Source organism: Piliocolobus tephrosceles, chromosome 19 (assembly GCF_002776525.5).
Source record: "Piliocolobus tephrosceles isolate RC106 chromosome 19, ASM277652v3, whole genome shotgun sequence".
NCBI lineage: Eukaryota > Metazoa > Chordata > Mammalia > Primates > Cercopithecidae > Piliocolobus > Piliocolobus tephrosceles.
In genome coordinates, this window is record NC_045452.1 from 10,179,903 (window position 1) to 10,199,562 (window position 19,660).

At 46.4% G+C, this 19,660-nt stretch overlaps 1 protein-coding gene across 6 annotated transcripts; it reads left to right on the top strand.

The window, feature by feature from the left end:
• The first annotated feature begins 147 nt into the window (after positions 1–147).
• Positions 148–15,581, top strand: HSCB (HscB mitochondrial iron-sulfur cluster cochaperone). Of its 6 annotated transcripts, none has more exons than XR_002726071.1 (6): positions 148–453; positions 2,240–2,336; positions 2,968–3,062; positions 4,239–4,383; positions 10,213–10,260; positions 15,160–15,294. XR_002726071.1 is itself a non-coding variant. In XM_023190690.2 (6 exons), the coding sequence occupies exons 1-6, from the start codon at positions 218–220 to the stop codon at positions 15,249–15,251; spliced, it is 708 nt and encodes a 235-aa protein (XP_023046458.1). In that variant the 5' UTR covers positions 148–217; the 3' UTR covers positions 15,252–15,581. The 6 variants fall into 6 exon arrangements, 5 of the variants coding, with proteins under 5 accessions (XP_023046458.1, XP_023046459.1, XP_023046461.1 ...); XM_023190690.2 differs by having other exon boundaries at positions 2,968–3,057; positions 15,160–15,581; XM_023190694.1 differs by having other exon boundaries at positions 193–453.
• The last annotated feature ends 4,079 nt before the right edge of the window (positions 15,582–19,660 follow it).

Genomic DNA, 19,660 nt, shown 5'->3' on the forward strand with positions numbered 1-19,660 from the left:
CGCCGGACCAATGAGGAGCAGCAGATCTGGCCGTCAGGCATCGCCTCAATGCTTCCTGGGAGTTGTAGTTTAGAAGGCAGAGCGGAACTTAGAACTCGGGTTCCCCTCGGGTGATCCCGCCCCCTCGACTCCCCAGCCAATCAGCAGCATCAGGCTGGTTGGACGCTCTCTTTGCTTTTCCCCACGGGTGACCACGGCTAGCTAGGCCGCCGGCGAGATGTGGCGGGGGAGAGTCGGGGCTTTGCTCCGGGTGTGGGGGTTTTGGCCGACAGGGATTCCCAGAAGGAGACTGCTAAGCTGCGATGCTGCGTCGCAGGCGGGAAGCAATTCTCCCCGCTGTTGGAACTGCGGCGGCCCATGGGGCCCCGGGCGGGAGGACAGGTTCTTCTGCCCACAGTGCAGAGCGCTGCAGGCACCTGACCCCACTCGAGACTACTTCAGCCTTATGGACTGGTACGAGCAACGGTTTCGGGAAACGGGCTAGAGAGACGTCGGGGTCTGGCCTGCGAGAGGGGAGGACGGATCTGGCTTGCGGAAGAGAAGGCGGGACCGATAGAGGGGCGGAGGTCTAGAGAGCAGGCGTGAGAGAAGTGTCTTGATTTCTCAGGAGGAAATTGAGAGGCGGGGACTGAGGGAAGCAGCGTTGAGGTGTGGAGAAGGGAGACGAGCGGGACTGGAGGGGCGGGCGCTGAAGTTAGAGGAAATAGGGGGGCCGAGGTTAGAGGGGAGGGAGATTTGAGGGGCGGTACCTACGGGAAAGGAAGGAGAAGTCGAGGGGCGGAGCTTGAGGAAGGGGTACTTGAGGGGCAGGGCCCGGGAGACTGGAAGAGTTGGTTTGATGTATATAAGAAAGGACTGCAGAAGTGTGGTCCGAAATTGGGGAGTAAAGCATGAAAATCATAATATTGTGGGCGAGACCTGAGGGAAAAGTGAGAATTCGAGGGAAAGGGTCCAATAAATAGTTTTTTCCCCTGAGGCTGACGATCTTGGAGAGATGGGGCAGTGTGGATAGAGCTGAAATGATAAGGAAATAGGACAGACTCTAGGAGTAGAGTGTGAAAGGAGTTGAATTAAAATAAACCGGGAGACAGGGATGAAGGGACCTGGGCTGTGGAAAAGATAGGGTGGTATTAAAGAAAACGTTATTCAGTCACACTTGTTCAAACACCAGAAAGACTTTCTTCAAGATCATCTTGGCCGGGCGCCGTGGCTCACGCCTGTAATCCCAGCACTTTGGGAGGCCGAGGCGGGCGGATCACAAGGTCAGGAGATCGAGACCACGGTGAATCCCCGTCTCTACTAAAAATACAAAAAATTAGCCGGGCGCGGTGGCGGGCGCCTGTAGTCCCAGCTACTCGGGAGGCTGAGGCAAGAGAATGGCGTGAACCCAGGAGGCGGAGCTTGCAGTGAGCCGAGATCGCACCACTGCACTCCAGCCTGGGGAACAGCGAGAGACTCCGTCTCAAAAAAATCATCTTGTAGAGGGGGCACTGCAATAGAGTCTTGCAGTTAGGGAGGGAAATTGGTCTCAACTCCAAAAACAGCATGGGCAGAAGGAAATTTGTAGCCAAGGAGCAGAGTAAACGGGATTCTGGCTGAACCGACCTAACAGGATTCTTGCTGAAGACAGGCCAGTGTGCTCAGACACCACCTAGGGGATGGTGGAGGATGAACAATCTGATCAGAGATCTAGGATGATCAAATATGAGGATCAAGGATTCTAGCTAAACTGACTTAGCAAGGTTATTTGCCAAAACTGGATTTTACAAGAAAGCATACAGCTGGGCCTAGAAGAAGGTTCAGAAATCTGACTAAAGTTTGGCCAGGCAAAGAATCTTTGTGTAATTTAGCAATGTCCTTTTCCCTTAACTATGGAATCTGCCCCCACTAGTCACTGAACATGTATGAGGGGCTACAGTAACACTGATCTTTAAGTTCCTCAGGCATGCCTATCTTGCTTCCACCTCGAGGTCCTTGCTCTTGGAATTCTACCTGGATGTCTCTTTCATCTGATATTTGACTACTCATCATTCAGGTTTCAGCTCAGTGTCGTCTCATTGTCCACTACATCTGCTACCCTCTCTGATTCTGTTCTGTGTCCCTTCATAGGACCTACCACTTTTTGAAATTATCTGTGTATATGTTATTGCATCTTCCCCATAAGAGCAAGAACCAGGCTCATGGTAGACAAATCTTTAAATATTTGTTGCATAAATTTAATCTCCCAATTTCTTTCCAGCAACCGTTCCTTCAGAGTTGATACTGCAAAGCTCCAGCACAGGTACCAGCAACTGCAGCGTCTTGTCCACCCAGATTTCTTCAGCCAGAGGTCTCAGGTAGCTTATTGGCCAACCCCAATAATCCCCAAATAGGGTGGCAGTGGCCTTGTGATTATGTGATTATCAGGGACCGAGCTGGAAAATCAGCTGTGTCTGCCCCATGGCAGTCTGACCCCAGCCTGCCAGACCCAGAGCTGCCATTCACTCACAGCTTTTGTCTGACTTCCCCCATAACTTAAAACCTATCAGCTGAATATAAAGACATCTCATCCCACACCAGCTCTACTTAACCACTTCCTTAGGTGCCTGCCCATCAGCATATTATAAAACTTTGTGGGCCCAGTGCAGTGGCTTATGCCTGTAATCCCAGCACTTTGGGAGGCCCAGGCAGGCGGATCACTTGAAGTCGGGAGTTCAAGACCAGCCTGGCCAACATGGTGAAACCCTGTCTCTACTAAAAATATAAAAATTAGCCTAGTGCAGTGGCACACGCTTATAGTCCCAGCTACTTGAGAGGCTAAGGCAGGAGGATCACTTGAACGTGGGAGACAAAGGTTGCAGTGAGCTGAGTTCGTGCCACTGCACACTCCAGCCTGGATGACTCTGTCTAAAAAAAAAAAAAAAAAAAAAAACACACACAACTTTGTAATTTGGATGGTAATAGTACTATCTTCATCTCCACTAACAGACTGAAAAGGACTTCTCAGAGAAGCATTCAACCCTGGTGAATGATGCCTATAAGACCCTCCTGGCCCCCCTGAGCAGAGGACTGTACCTTGTAAGGTGATTTCCCAACCCTTTTGTGCATGAAGTCCTGATGCCCATTATGACATAGGACAGCCGCGTCCCCTTTATTCAGCAGAAGAGTGCTTGAGGTCAGGCATGGTGGCTCACACCTGTAATCCCAGCACTTTAGGAGGCTGAGGTGGACAGATCACTTCAGCCCAGGAGTTCAAGACCATCCTGGGCAACATGATGACACTCCATTTCTACAAAAAATACAAAAATTAGTTGGGCATGGTGGCATACACCTGTAGTCCCAGCTACTCTGGAGCTGAAGCAGGAGGATCACTTGAGCCTGAGAGGTCGAGGCTGCAGTGAGCTGTGATTGTACTACTGCACCCTCTCAAAAAAAAAAAAAAACAAAGAGTCCAGGGACCCAATAGTATTTAGCCTTACAGCACAAGTATAATTTTCTCTGTGAATATTACTTGGCTCAACTGCATTTTTTAAATTGTTATTTTCTAACTTTTTTTCTATGAATTTCAAGGATTTGATGTTGGTAGCTTTTAGTGAAAAGTCATTTTCTGTTGTTGTTGTTGTTGTTGTTTTTCCTCTCAAAAGTATCTTAAGAGGCCAGGCATGGCCAGGCTCACGCCTGTAATCCTAGCACTTTGGGAGGCCGAGGCAGGTGGATCACGAGGTCAGGAGTTCAAGACCAGCCTGGTCAAGCTGGTGAAACCCTGCCTCTACCAAAAATACAAAATAATTAGCCAGATGTGGTGGCAGGTGCCTCTAATCCAGCTACTTGGGAGGCTGAGGCAGAGAATTGCTTCCCCAGGAGGCAGAGGTTGCAGTGAGCTGAGATCACATCACTGCACTCCAGCCTGGGTGACAGAGCGAGACTTTGTCTCAAAAAAAAAAAAAAAAAAAGTATCTTACAATCTACAAAATTTTGTAATTGAATAGAATCTTTAGAAACATCTAGTTCAACCTCTGAGTGAAGGGATGACTACCCCAAGATCACACCAAGGTCACACAGTTTCAGGTAGCATTAAGTGGAAATCCCATTCCAGCATTTATGTTTCAGTCCAACCTTTTGATACCCCTTAGTCTTTCATTACTGGGACAGTTCTAGTTTTCTCTATTAGTGGTATTATTTCCTAACGGATGAGTAGGATTTAGATTACTCTGCCCATAGTTTCTTCAACATATTTTTCTTGCTTTCTGCCCCAATAGCTAAAGCTCCATGGAATGGAGATTCCTGAAAGGACAGATTATGAAATGGACAGGCAATTTCTCATGGAAATAATGGAAATCAATGAAAAACTTGCAGAAGCTGAAAGTGAAGCTGCCATGAAAGAGATTGAATCCATTGTCAAAGGTGAAAGATAAAATAGCACCGAATGTATTTCATTGCTTGTCCAAGGATAAGTGAAAAATGAACGTAAAGAGTACATAATGGCCCAGGCACGGTGGCTCATGCCTATAATCCCAGCACTTTGGGAGGCCAAGGCGAGTGGATCACCTGAGGTCAGGAGTTCAAGACCAGCCTGGCCAACATGGTGAAACCCTGTCTCTACTAAAAATACAAAAATTAGCCAGGTGTGGTGGCAGGCGCCTGTAGTCCCAGCTACTCGGGAGCCTGAGGCAGGAGAATGGCATGAACCCAGGAGGCAGAGCTTGCAGTGAGCGGAGATCACGCCACTGCACTCCAGCCTGGGTGACAGAGCGAGACTCCGTCTCAAAACAAAAAAAAAAAAGGAAGGTTATTTACTTTAAGGAATTAGCTCACATAATTGTGGGAGCTGGCACATCTAAAATCTATAGGGCAGGACTGGGCGCAGTGGCTCATGCCTGTAATCCCAGCATTTTGGGAGACCGAGAAGGGCAAATCACTTGAGTCCAGGAGTTCGAGACCAGCCTGGGCAATGTGGCGAAACCCCATCTGTAAAAAAAATACTAAAAAATCAGCCAAGCGTAGACCGGGCGTGGTGGCTCACGCCTGTAATCCCAGCACTTTGGGAGGCCGAGGTGGGTGGATCACCTGAGGTTGGGAGTTCATGACCAGCCAGGCCAACATGGAGAAACCCCATCTCCACTAAAAATAGAAAATTAGCCGAGCATGGTGGTGCATGCCTATAGTCCCAGCTACTCGGGAGGCTGAGGCAGGAGAATCGCTTGAACTTGGGAGGCGGGGCTTGCAGTGAGCCGAGATTGTGCCACTGCACTCCAGCCTGGGCGACAGAGTGAGACTCTGTCTCAAAAAAAAAAAAAAAAAAAAAAATCAGCCAAGCGTGGAGGTGCACACTTGTGGTCCCAGCTATCCGGGAGGCTGAGGTGGGAGAATCACCTGAGCCCGGGTGTCAGAGCTTGCAGTGAGCTGAGATCATGCCACTGCACTCCAGCCTGAGTGACAGTGAGACCCTGTCACAAAAAAATAAATAAATAAAATCTATAGGGTAGATAAGCAGGCTGAAATTCTAGGCAGGATTTCTGTGTTACAGTCTTGCTACAGAATTCCTTCCCAGAAAACCTGTTTTTGCACTTAATGCCTCTACTTGATTGGATGAGGCCCACCCACATTATGTAGGGTAACATCCATTACTTAAAGTCAACTGATTATAAATGTTAATCACATCTACAAATACCTTCACAGGATCATCTAAACTAGTTGGTTTTTGTTTTTTTGAGACATGGTCTCACTCTGTCACCCAGGTTGGAGCGCAGTGGTACAGTCACAGCTCACTGTAGCCTTGACCCATGGGCTCAAGCAATCCTCTCACCTCAGCCTCTTGGATAGCTGGGACTACAGGCGTGCATCACCACGCCTGGCTAATTTTTTGTGTCTTTTTTTTTTTTTTTTTTTTTTTTTTTTTTGAGACGGAGTCTGGCTCTGTCTCCCGGGCTGGAGTGCAGTGGCCGGATCTCAGCTCACTGCAAGCTCCGCCTCCCAGGTTTACACCATTCTCCTGCCTCAGCCTCCGGAGTAGCTGGGACTACAGGCGCCTGCCACCTCGCCCGGCTAGTTTTTTGTATTTTTTAGTAGAGACGTGGTTTCACCGGGTTAGCCAGGATGGTCTCGATCTCCTGACCTCGTGATCCGCCCGTCTCGGCCTCCCAAAGTGCTGGGATTACAGGCTTGAGCCACCGCGCCCGGCCTTTTTGTGTCTTTTATAGAGATGGGATTTCGCCATGTTGCCCAGACTGGCTTTAAACTCCTGGGTTCAAAGCAGTCCCCCTGCCTCAGTCTCCCAAAGTGCTGGGATTACAGGCGTGACTCAATGTGCCTGGCATAGATTCGTGTTTGATCAAACAACTGGGCACCATAGCCTAGCCAAGTTGACTCATAAAATTAACCACACCACATATAAAAGATTCCAAGGTTCTCTGTTAGACTATATTCATTACATACTTTCACAGATATTTGTAGTGTACCTACTACAAATATCAGGCACTGCGCGTGACACTGAGGATACAGCACGGAACAAGAAAGACCATGCCTTCTTGGAGTTTATATATGTCAACTGTGCCTAAAATGGATTCCTAAGTGTCTCCCCTCCCCACCTTTTCCCTTAAAAAAAATCTGTTCCTCTTAGGCCGGGCACGGTGGCTCACGCCTGTAATCCCTGCACTTTGGGAGGCCGAGGCAGGCAGATCACGAGGTTGGGAGATCAAGACCATCCTGGCTAACATGGTGAAACCCCCTCTCTACTAAAAATACAAAAAATTAGCTGGGCATGTTGGCATGCGCCTGTAGTCCCAGCTACTTGGGAGGCTGAGGCAGGAGAATCGCTTGAACCCAGGAGGCGGAAGTTGCAGTGAGCCGGGATTGTGCCACTGTACTCCAGCCTGGATGACAAAGCAAGACTCCAAATAAAATAATAATAATAATCTGTTACTCTTCCAGTGTTCCCTAAGAGAATGACACCAGTTGCACAAGTGTAAATTTTGAGGAGGCCTTAACAACCTTATTTTTCCTTATGCGCATAGTCAATCTTTTACATCCGAAAGAGCCAACTTAAATTTGCCTCAAATTCATCCACCCATCTCTATTTTCACTGCCACCAGCCCCTTTTCCAAGCTACCATTCACTTTCACCTGGACAACTGCAGTAGCTTTTCACTGGTCTGTCTGTACCTTCAGGCCCCATCTAACAAATCCCTTCACTGTCACTGGAATCTTTTTGAAACCCAAGTCTTTTTCTTTTTTTTTTTTTTTTTGAGACAGAGTCTTGCTCTGTCACCCAGGCTGGAGTGCAGTGGTGTGATTTCGGCTCACTGCAACCTCTGCCTCCCAGGTTCAAGCTATTCTCCTGCCTCTGCCTCCCAAGTTGCTAGGACTACAGGTACGTGCCACCATGCTTGGCTAATTCTATTTTTTTTTTTTTTTTTTTTTGGTAGTGACGGGGTTTCACCATGTTGCCCAGGCTGATCTCAAACTCCTGACCTCAGGTGATCCATCCATCTCGGCCTCACAAAGTGCTGGGATTACAGGTGTGAGCCACCAAGCCCAGCCAAAACCCAAATCTAATCACTACTCTTGGCCTTATTTAAATTGGCCAGGTGTGGCTTACACCTGTAATCCCAGTACTTTGGGAAGCTGAAGTGGGAGGATCTTTTGAGCCCAGGAGTTCAAGACTAGCCTGGTCAACATAGCAAGACCCCATCTCCATAAAAAAATTTAAAAATTAGCCAGATGTGGTGGTGCATGCCTGTAGTCCCAGCTACTCAGGAGGCTGAGGCAGGAGGATCCCTTGAGCCCAGGAGGTGGAGACTGCAGTGAACCGTGTTTGCACCATTGCTCTCCAGCTTTAGCAGTGGAGCAAAACCACGTCTCAGAAAAAAAGAAAAAACTTTTAAGTGGCTTCTCACTGCTCTAAAACTCTAGCATCCCTTACAGGGCCCTGCATGCACTGTCCTCTGCTTCTCTTCGTTTTGCCCTCTCCACTCCAGCCACACTGACCACTTCCAGTTCCTCATCTGTACTAGGCACCCTCCTACCCTAGGGCCTCTTGCTTCTGCCTGAAGCCCTCCTCTCCTTCACCCCATTTAAGTTAACCCCTCCTTCTCCAGATCTGAAGGCAATCATCATTTCCTCAGAGAAGCCTTTTTTAAGCTATCTATTAGTAGTGGCTATCTCTTTGTAAGACTAATCACAGTTATAACTTCACTGTTCTGTGTGACATTAATTGATCAATATCAGCCTCCCTCATTAGACTGGAAGTTCTGCAGAAGGAGAAATCATGTCTACTTTTTGCTTCCCTCACATCCTCAGCTCACAGAAAAGTACTTATAGTTTAAAAGGAACTTGGTAAGTATTTACTAAATGAGCAAACAATAATGAGAAAAGACGTTTAAAGCAGTAAAATAGAATTTGTGAGGCCGGGCATGGTGGCTCAAGCCTGTAATCCCAGCACTTTGGGAGGCCGAGATGGGCGGATCACGAGGTCAGGAGTTTGAGACCATCCTGGCTAACATGGTGAAACCCCGTCTCTACTGAAAAATACAAAAAGCTAGCCGGGCGAGGTGGCTGGCGCCTGTAGTCCCAGCTACTCAGGAGGCTGAGGCAGGAGAATGGCGTAAACCCGGGAGGCGGAGCTTGCAGTGAGCTGAGATCCGGCCACTGCACTCCAGCCCGGGTGACAGAGCGAGACTCCGTCTCAAAAAAAAAAAAAAAAAAAGAATTTGTGGTGAGGGGACCGTCAGCTGGAGATATGTTGACAGCATTAGGGCTCGGTGATAGGGAGAAGAGAAACTCAGGAGTTGCAGTCAATGGGCTCAGCTGCACAATTTTAAATGACAGGGCAGCATGCTGTTGACTTTGTGTGACCTTGAACAAATGACTTCATTCCTCTGACCTTCAATTTCCTCATCGGTAAATGGAGATAATATTAGTACTGGTTGTTGTGGGGATCAAGATAAATGAGATAAAGCATGTAAAAGCATGTATTCTAGGCCAGGTATGGTGGCTCACGCCTATAATTCCAGCACTTTGGGAGGCTGAGATGGGCGGATCACCTGAGGTCAGGAGTTCGAGACCACTCTGACCAACATGGCAGAACCCCATCTCTACTAAAAATACAAAATTAGCCAGGCATGGTGGCGCACACCTATAATCCCACCAACTTCGGAGGCTAAAGCAGGAGAATTGCTTGAACCCGGGAGGCAGAGGTTGCAGTGAGCCGAGATCGCACCATTGCACTACAGACTAGGCAACAAGAGTGAAACTCCGTCTCAAAAAAAAAAAACAAAAAACACTTATTCTAGCCCTATAGTAAACATTTGACTTTGAGCAGCTCACTGACCTTAATTTAGATTAATTCCTAAATTTTCTCCTGTAAGGTATCTGTTACGGCCTAGGTAAAATGAATGTTCAAGGCATAGAGCTAGTTAATTTTAGGGTCAGGCTTAAGAACCTCCAGGTTCCTAGTCTGTTGTTCTTTTGTGGACACTACACTGCTACCTGAGAGGTGAGTTTCAAACACCGGACTGGCAGTCAAGTGACTTGGATTCTGCTCCCAGATCTTCCACTCATCACCCATGGGACAATTCCCCCAATACCTGTCATTTCCTACCTTAGGGATTTAATGTATTTGACAGTGTTTCGAAAGACAACACCATATAAATGACTGATACTATTTATATCTGGGAAATGAGATTACTGGAAAATTCCTCATTTTCTAACAAGGAATCAAGAGAAATATGAGATAGCTGCTGCTTTATTTTGTTTGGCATCTTCTCTTATGACACAACATGATGTAAATGTTTTCATTTTCCTGAGAGGCCATACAGTTTGCAAATGGTTGCCGGAAACACTCAGTAATGCTTTACTGATAGGTGTTCCCAGCATGTTAATAGTCCCCTTGCTGAAATGTCGAAGGCCCAAACTGTTTTCTGGAGATAATCAGTATATCCTTGTCTTTTTTTTTTTTTTTTTAACTGATTCTATAGCCATTTTATAAGCCTTGATGATTGCTCCTCAGACCTTTCATGGGTAGAAAAACAGAGTGTTATTAGGGTCAGCCAGAGTTCTGCTAAACAGCAGCTGCCTTAATGGTACACGCAGAGACAAAGGTTATGAAGCCTTACCCTTGAATACAAACTTCCTCCTTTGTTGTGTTCAAACCAGCATGATTACAAAGTATATGTATTGTCTTCATATTATGAGTCTATTTCAGTGGAAAAATTAAGAGAATGGTTTTCTTTTTCAGCTAAACAGAAAGAATTTACTGACAATGTGAGCAGTGCTTTTGAACAAGGTACTTTTTCTTTTCTTGACTTTCTTAAATATGGAAAGAAATTCCAAGCACTAAGACATAGCCATTCATTCAATAACTAGCTATGATATACCTTCCTATGATAGCTATGTTGGGAGATATGAAATACTTAGAATCTACATTTCTGCCTTTAAAAAATGCCTTTAATACATTTCTGGGCCGGGCACAGTGGCTCACGCCTGTAATCCCATCACTTTGGGAGGCCGAGGTGGGTGGATCACGAGATCGGGAGATCGAGACCATCCTCGCTAACGCAATAAAACGCCATCTCTACTAAAAATACAAAAATTAGCCGGGCGTGGTGGCACACCGCCTGTAGTCCCAGCTGCTACTGCTATGGAGGCTGAGGCAGGAGAGTCACTTGAACCAGGAAGGCGGAAGTTGCAGTGAGCCGAGATTGTGCCATTACGCCAGCCTGGGCGACAGGGCAAGACTCTGACTCAAAAAAAAAAAAGAATCGACATTTCTGCCTTGCTAGAGAAACAAACTATATCAAAAAAGTGATCCGGGCACGGTGACTCACACCTGTAATCCCAGCAGTTTGGGAGGGTGAGGTGGGTGGATCACTTGAGGTCAGGGGTTTGAGACCAGCCTGGCCAACATGGTGAAACTCCTATCTCTACTAAAAATACAAAAATTAGCTGAGTGTGGTGGCATGTGCCTACAGTCCCAGCTACTCAAGAGGCTGAGGCAGGGGAATCGCTTGAACCAGGGAGGCTGAGGTTGCAGTAAGCCGAGACTGCACTGCTGCACTCCAGCCGGGGCAACAGAGCGAGACTCCTCAAAACAAAAAAAGAAACCTGAAGGAGGAATGAAGCTATTCTCAGGCAAATAAAAATTGAGGGAATTTGGACTGGGCGCGCTGGTTCACACCTGTAATCCCAGCACTTTGGGAGGCGGAGGCAGGTGGATCAAGAGGTCAAGAGATCAAGAAGACCATCCTAGCCAACATGGTGAAACCCCATCTCTTCTAAAAATAGAAAATTAGCCGGGTGTGGTGGCGTGCCTGTAATCCCAGCTACTCAGGAAGCTGAGGCAGGAGAATCACTTGAACTTGGGAGGTGGAGGTTGCAGTGAACCTAGATCGCACCACTGCACTCCAGCCTGGATAAAAGTGTAAGATTCCATCTAAAAAAAAAAAGAATTTGAGGAAATTTGTTGACAGGAGACCTGCCTTGTAAAAAAATGTTAAAATAATTGATTGGCTGGGCATGGTGGCTCACGCCTGTAATCCCAGCATGTTGGAAGGCTGAGGTGGGCGGATCACGAGGTCAGGAGTTCGAGACCACCCTGACAAACATGGTGAAACCCCATCTCTACTAAAAATACAAAATAGCCAGCGTGGTGGCGCTCACCTGCAATCCCAGCTACTCAGGAGACTGAGGCAGGAGAATCGCTTGAACCCAGGAGTCGGAGGTTGCAGTGAGCTGAGATCACGCCAATGCACTCCAACCTGGGTGACAGAATGAGACTCTGTCTCAAAAAAAAGAATTTATTTAGAGTGGAGGAAATTTATATAGGTCAGAAACTTGGGTCTACATAAAGAAAGGAAAACCATTGGAGAAAAGAATAAGTAAATGTAAAATTAAAACTTTTATTTTTTTAATTGATCTAACAGTTAAGTTTGTTCAAAATAAGTGCAACAATGGGCTGGGCGCAGTGGCTCACATCTGTAATCCCAGCACTTTAGGAGGCTGAGGCAGGCGGATCATTTGAGGTCGGGAGTTTGAGACCAGCCTGGCCAACATGGTGAAACCCCATCTCTACTGAAAATGCAAAAAAATGAGCCCAGCATGGTGGCACGTGCCTATAATCCCAGCTACTCAGCAGGCTGAGGCAGGAAAATCACTTTAACCCGGGAGGCAGAGGTTGCAGTGAGCTGAGATTGCGCCATTGCACTCCAGCCTGGGTGACAAGAGAAAAACTCCATCTCAAAAAAAAAGGATAGAAATTTTGACATAGGGTCGGGCGCAGTGGCTCAAGCCTGTAATCCCAGCACTTAGGAAGTCCAAAGCCAGCGGATCACAAGGTCAGGAGTTCGAGACCAGCCTGGCCAATATGGTTGAAACCCCATGTCTACTAAAAATACAAAAAGTAGCCAGGTGTGGTGGCAAATGCCTGTAATCCCAGCTACTTGGGAGGCTGAAGCAGGAGAATTGCTTGAAAGGCGGAGATTGCAGTGAGCCGAGATCGCACTACTACACTCCTGCCTGAGCAACGAGCGAAATTCTGTCTCAAGGAAAAAAAAAAAAGGAAATTCTGACACAGGTTCCAACATGGATGAACCTTGAGGACGTACTATGTGAAATGTCAGTCACAAAAGGACAAATACTATATAATTCCACTTATATGAGGTACCTGTGATAGATTCATAGAGAGAAAGTGGAATGGTGATTATGGGGGAATAGAGTCAGGAAGAGGAAAATAGACAGTTATTTCATAAGTAGACAGCTTCAGTTTTGCAAGATGAAGAGAGTTCTGTGGAAGTCTGGGCAGGGTGGCTTGCACCTGTAATCCCAGCACTTTGAGAGACTGAGGCAAATGGATCACCTGAGACCAGGAGTTCAAGACCAGCCTGACCAACATGGTGAAACCCCATCTCTACTGAAAATACAAAAATTAGCTGGGTGTGATGGTGCATACCTGTAATCCCAGCTACTTGGGAGTCTGAGGCACAAGAATCACTTGAACCCGGGAGGTGGAGGCTGCAGTCAGCCAAGATGATGCCACTGCACTCCAGCCTCAGCGACAAAGCGAGACTCCATCTGAAACAAACAAACAAAAAAAAAGTTCTGCAGATGGATGGTGGTGATGCTTGCACAACAATGTGAATGTAGTTAATGTCATTGAACTATACACTTAGAAATGGCTAACATGATGAATTTTATGTCATGTGTTACCACAACTTAATTTTTTTTTTTTTTTTTTTTTGAGCCCGAGTTTTGCTCTTTCACCCAGGCTGGAGTGCAGTGGCACGATCTCAGCTTACTGCAACCTCAGCCTTTCAGTTTCAAGTGATTCTCCTGCCTCAGCCTCCCAAGTAGCTGTGATTACAGGTGCCTATCACCACGCCCAGCTAATATTTGTATTTTTAATAGAGATGGAGTTTCACCATGTTGGCCAGGCTAGTCTTGAACTCCTGACCTCATGATCCGCCCACCTCGGCCTCCCAAAGTGCTGGGATTATAGGCCTGAGTCACTGCACCTGGTCCTAAAATTTTTTTAATACAAAAAATATACTAAATAAATTAAATTGAGAAATGAAATACGACCAAGGCCTTCCGAGTCCCTGGTAGACCCTTTGCCATTACATTTCCCACAGTAACCACTCTCCTGAATTTTGTGTTACTCATTCCCTTGCTTTTCTTGATAGTTTTAACCATATATGTACATAATAATATATTATTTCATCTCACATATTTTTATCTCTCTCTATATAATATCATATATATCCTGTGACTTTTTTGCTAAATATTTTATTTTTGGAGTCATCTGGAATGATGCGAGTGGTTATAACATATCTTCATTTTAGCACTCTTCACATTGTGTTGTACTTACCTAAGTCAGGGTTTCTCAACTTTGGCACTACGGATATTGTAAGCCAGATAATTCTTCATTTGGGGGAGCTGTCCTGAGCACTATAAGATGATTAGCAGCATCCCTGGCCTGTACCCACCAGATGTCAGTACTACCTCCCAGCTGTGACAACCAAAAATATCTCCAGACATTGCCAGATGTCCCCATGGGGACAAAATCATCCTCAGTTGAAAATCACTGGTCTGGCCAGGCATGGTGGCTCACACCTATAATCCCAGCACTTTGGGAGTCCACAGCAGGCAGATCACTTGAGGTCAGGAATTTGAGACCAGCCACGGCCAACATGGTGAAACCCTGCCTCTACTAAAAATACAAAAATTAGCCAGGCATGGTGGCAGACACCTTGTAGTACCAGCTACTCAGGAGACTGAGGCATGAGTATTGGTTGAACCCGGGAGGCAGAGGTTGCAGTGAGCTGAGATCGCGCCACTGCACTCCGGTCTGGGTGACAGAGTGAGGCTCCATCTCACACACACACAAAAAAAGGAAAATCACTGGTCTAAGGGTGTCTTTCTTGGGAACTGTAAGCCCCCTGAGGGTATCTCTGTGCCTTAGCACCTGACCTGTAAGCCCCCTGAAGGCAGCTCTGTGCCTCAGCACCTGGCATATAGGAAGCATCCAGTGCTTTCATATCCTCAGTATACCACCACATGTGTTAGGGAAAAACTTTTAAAACACAACCCCTCCTTTTTTTTTTAAAGAGACAGGGTCTCACCCTGTCACCCAGGTTGAAGTACAGTGGCGCAGTCATAGCTCAGTGCAACCTCAAACTCCTGGGCTGAAGGGATCCTCCCACTTCAGGCTCCCAAGTAGCCAGGACTACAGACACATGCCACCATGCCCGGCTAATTTTTGTTTTTTTGTTGTTGTTGTTGTTTTTGGTAGAGACAGGGTCTTGCTTTGTTGCCCAGGCTGGTCTTCAATTCCTGGGCTCAAGCCATCCTCCCACCTCAGCCTCCCAAAGTGCTGGGATAGCAGGTATGAGCTCCTGCATCTAGCCCCCACCAGTCATTTATTACTTGAGACTGTCCTGAAGAGAATAAACTTCTCTAATTTATGTGAATCCTGTGCACATGCTCTTACATGCCCCCCACCCCGTTTGGTTTATCCCTTTGTCTCTTTAACGATCCAGATGTTCTCCCTCTTCGTTGCTAAGTCTTACTGAGGAATTGAGGGGCCCTCCGGACTCCAGGGCTCCATCTATATATGGCTGCCCTAGTCATCAGAGTTGGTTTTATTCTTGCTTGAAATGAAGCCTGACTTCAGTGTCTCTGTTTATTTCAGATGACTTTGAAGAAGCCAAGGAAATTTTGACAAAGATGAGATACTTTTCAAATATAGAAGAAAAGATCAAGTTAAAGAAGATTCCCCTTTAATTGTTGACAGTTTAAAGTTTAAAAAATAAAGTTCTTGCCAGGCGCAGTGGCTCACACCTGTAATCCCAGCACTTTGGGAGGCTGAGGTGGGTAGATCATGAGGTCAGGAGTTCAAGAGCAGCTTGGCCAACATACTGAAACCCCATCTCTGCTAAAAATACAAAAATTAACCAGGCATGGTGGTGCGTGCCTGTAGTCCCAGATACTCAGTAGGCCGAGGCAGGAGAATCGCGTGAACCCTGGAGGTGGAGGTTGCAGTGAGCACAGATCGTGCCACTGTGCTCCAGCTTGGGCAACAGAGTGAGACTTCGTCTCAAAAAATAAGAAAATAAACAAAGTTATTGTGTATTTCTTTTCTGGCTTCTGGTAATTGGGAATAGATAAGCTTTAACCATTTATATCATCTTAATTAAGCCTGTGGCTCCAGCATTAATGGATGGCAAAGTTTGTCATGTGGAAAGAAACACAGCCTAATTAGAGCTTTGGGTGGTCAGTTCTTCATCTGATACTTGATATTGCATGACCCCAATGTAGGCTAATGGATGAAGAGGTGGAGATGGGGCCAATTTGAGGCCCTACAAAGAGGAGCCCAAAAACTTTTTTCTGCAAAGGGCCTGGTAGTGAATATTTTCAGGTTTGTGGACTATATCAACGGTCCCCAACCTGTTAGGAACTGGACCACACAGCAGGAGGTGAGTGGCAGGTGAGTGAGCAAGTGAGCATTACTGCCTGAGCTTCATGTCCTGTCAGATCCTCTGTGGCCTTAGATTCTCAAAGGAATACGAACTGTGCATGTGAGGGTTCTAAGTTGCATGCTCCTTGTGAGAATCTAATGCCTGATGATCTGAGGTGGAATAGTTTCATCCCCAAACCATCCTCCAGCACCATCCGCATCCATGGAAAAACGGTCTTCCATGAAACCACTCCCTGGTGCCAAAAAGGCTGGGGACCCCTGGACTATATGGTCTTTGTTGTAACTGCTATTGTGCCATTGTGACACAAAATCATCCTAGAGTGTATGAAAACAAATGGACAGGGCTATGTGCCAGTCAGACTTTATTTACAAAACAGGTGATGAGCCAGATTTGGCCATGGCTCTGCCAACCTCTGCCCAAGAGCCACAACTTTCTAATGGCATGACCCTCCTCCCTAAGATAGGTAGTCCCCTTTGGTACTGTGGCCTTGGGGCATTCTGTTTGCTAACAAGCAAGGCTGCCTAAGAGTCTCTTTGGTCTAAATTTCAAACTAGATAATATGATAAAGAATTAATCTGGTATTAGGCCGGACATGGTGGCTCATGCCTGTAATCCCTGCACTTTGGGAGGCCAAGGCGGATAGATTACCTGAGGTCAAGAGTTCAAGACCAGCCTGGCCAACATGATGAAAACCCATCTCCACTAAAAATACAAAAAATTAGCCAGGCGTGGTGGTGCATGCCTGTGATCCCAGCTACTCAGGAGGCTGAGGCAGGAGAATCACTTGAACCCGGGAGACGGAGGTTGCAGTGAGCTGAGGTTGCACCACTGCACTCCAGCCTGGGCAACAAGAAAAAAAAATTCCATCTTAAAAAAAAAAAAAAATCTGGTATTAAGCACTAACCACATTTTCTGCTCCATCTTAGTGGAGTGGAGAGCAGTTGTAATTACTCTCTGGACAGCTGACGCACTTGTCACTATTTCCATGCTCTTCTAATGCAGCCCAATGCAGCTCTACTTCCCCTTCTGTATCTTTGAAATTCAGTTTAAGTTCTTCATCCCTTTCCAGGAAAACAAACAAAAAGTCTCTAGATAAAGGAAGATTAAAATAGCAAACAAAATTCTGAATTAAAAAATTCCAAGAAGGCCAGGCGCAATGGCTCATGCCTGTAATCCCAGCATTTTGGGAGACTGAGGCAGGGGGATCACCTGGGGTCAGGAGTTCAAGACCAGCCTGACCAACATGGAGACACCCCGTCTCTACTAAAAATATAAAAAATTAGCCGGGTGTGGTGGTGCGTGCCTGTATCCCAGCTACTCAGGAGGCTGAGGCAAGAGAATCGATTGAACCCAGGAGGCGGAGGTTGCAGTGAGCCGAGATTGTGCCACTGCACTCCAGCCTAGGTGACAGAGTGAGACTCTGTCTCAAAAAAGAAAAAAATTCCAAGAAACAACATTTTAAAACTCTGGAGATAATTGCCTGTCTGTAATTGGAAAAAAGTCAGGGGGTCTGAACCAAAATTTAAATACTACTCCAAGAACTTAAAACTGTAGCTCCTTTGCAGTTTCTTTTTTCTTTTTTCTTTTTTTGAGACAGAATCTTGGCTCTTGTTACCCAGGTTGGTGTGCAATGGCGTGATCTCAGCTCACTGCAACCTCCACCCCCCAGGTTCAAGTGTTTCTCCTGCCTCGGCCTCCCAAGTAGCTGGGATTACAGGCAACTGCCACCATGCCTGGCCATTTTTTTGTATTTTAGTAGACACGGGGATTTCACCATGTTGACCAGGCTGGTCTCGAACTCCTGACCTCAGGTGTTCCACCCACCTCAGCCTCCCAAAGTGCTGGGATTACAGGCATGAGCCACCATCCCAGTTTCTTATCCTTGTCGAAAAATGTGTATGTTGTGAATCCCGAACCAGTTATACTCAGTTAACATTTTAGAATTCTCTGATCTTTAGAAGGCAAATTAACCACAGCAGCTGTCGGGCTTAATGATACTTGGGAACATCAGTACAATCTCCACCCCCTCACAGTATACAAGGAGAATGAATTGTCTGAAAACACACCAGGAGTCCTTTAAGTAAATAATTACAATGCAAGCATATGTCCTCATTAAACTGGGTGCTTCTGCAAAAAAAAGGAGGAAATGAAAGGAGGGTTTGAAATACTTGTACAGACAATCTTCATTCCTTCTTCAGAACAATGATCGAGACCAAAACAATCTGACCACAAAAATAAATCAGATCAACATTGCCACATCTTTGGAGGAACTTCAAAGAAACTTTCTCTTACCTGTTACCATCAGCTGGAAAAGCTACAGGGCCTCCCAGCAAACCATGTCTGATTTGGGGAATAAATAAAAAAGACATTATTTCTGAGTCATGGCTTCTGAGGTGAGTGGGCATACCTTTTTCTCCCACCTCTTCCAAATTCTTTCCCTTCTCATCTGAAGTTTAACTGGACTTCTAAATCCAGGAACCCTTTCAAGTGTTCCCTAACAAAGCCCTGTGGGAGGTATGCTAATAGACGGCAGAAAAGTTGGCAGCCCAATTTGGATTAAAGTTTCAGACCAGCCGGGCGCGGTGGCTCAAGCCTGTAATCCCAGCACTTTGAGAGGCCGAGACGGGTGGATCACGAGGTCAGGAGATCGAGACCATCCTGGCTAACATGGTGAAACCCCGTCTCTACTAAAAATTACAAAAAACTAGCCGGGCGAGGTGGCGGGCGCCTGTAGTCCCAGCTACTCGGGAGGCTGAGGCAGGAGAATGGCATAAACCCGGGAGGCAGAACTTGCAGTGAGCTGAGATCCGGCCACTGCACTCCAGCCTGGGCGACAGAGCAAGACTGCGTCTCAAAAAAAAAAAAAAAAGTTTCAGACCAACAATTGAAGCAAATGAAGCACCCCCTGCCCCTGCCCCCAACACACACAGGCACACACACACACAGTTCCCAATATAGTGTCAGAACAAATCAGAGGTTTCAACTAATTTGTGACTATGTCTTCCCAGAGTTTGGTGTCAGACAGTGCTCGTGTTGTGAACTGAATGATTTTGTCCCCCAAAATTCATATGTTGCAGTTCTGGCGCCTCTAAAGAAGTAATTAAGATTCTACAAGCCAGGAAGATAAACTGAAACTGACCATGCTGGTACCTTGAGCTTGGACTGCAGCGTCCAAAACTGTGAGAAAATAAATTGCTGCTATTTAAGCTACCTAATATCTGGGTTTGAGTCCCAGTTCCCCTACTTATATTTCATCTGTATTTTTTTTTTTTTTCTTTTTCGAGATGGAGTCTCGCTCTGTCGCCCAGGTTGGAGTGCAGTAGTGCCATCTTGGTTCACTGCAACCTCCAACTCCCAAGTTCAAGCTATTCTCCTGCTTAAGCCTACCAAGTAGCTGGGATTACAGATGCCCACCACTACACCTGGCTAATTTTTTTTTTCTTGTATTTTTAGTAGAGACAGGATTTCACCATGTTGGCTAGGCTGGTCTCGATCTCCTGACCTCGTGATCCACCCACCTCGGCCTCCCAAAGTACCGGGATTACAGGCATGAGCCACCGCGCCTGGCCGTCGTCATCTGTATTTTGTTTGTTTGTTTGTTTGTTTGTTTGTTTTTGAGAAAGGATCTCACTCTGTTATCCAGGCTGGAGTGCAGTGGTACAATCTTAGCTCACTGCATCCTTGACCTCCCAGGCTCAATCAATCCTCCCACCT

Coding starts and splice junctions, on each gene's coding strand:
- HSCB (XM_023190690.2), top strand. CDS start 218: ATGTGGCGGGGGAGAGTCGGGGCTTTGCTCCGGGTGTGGGGGTTTTGG. Junction 3,058..4,238: donor TGAGCAGAGGACTGTACCTT/GTAAGGTGATTT, acceptor CTGCCCCAATAG/CTAAAGCTCCATGGAATGGA. Junction 4,384..10,212: donor GATTGAATCCATTGTCAAAG/GTGAAAGATAAA, acceptor TTTCTTTTTCAG/CTAAACAGAAAGAATTTACT.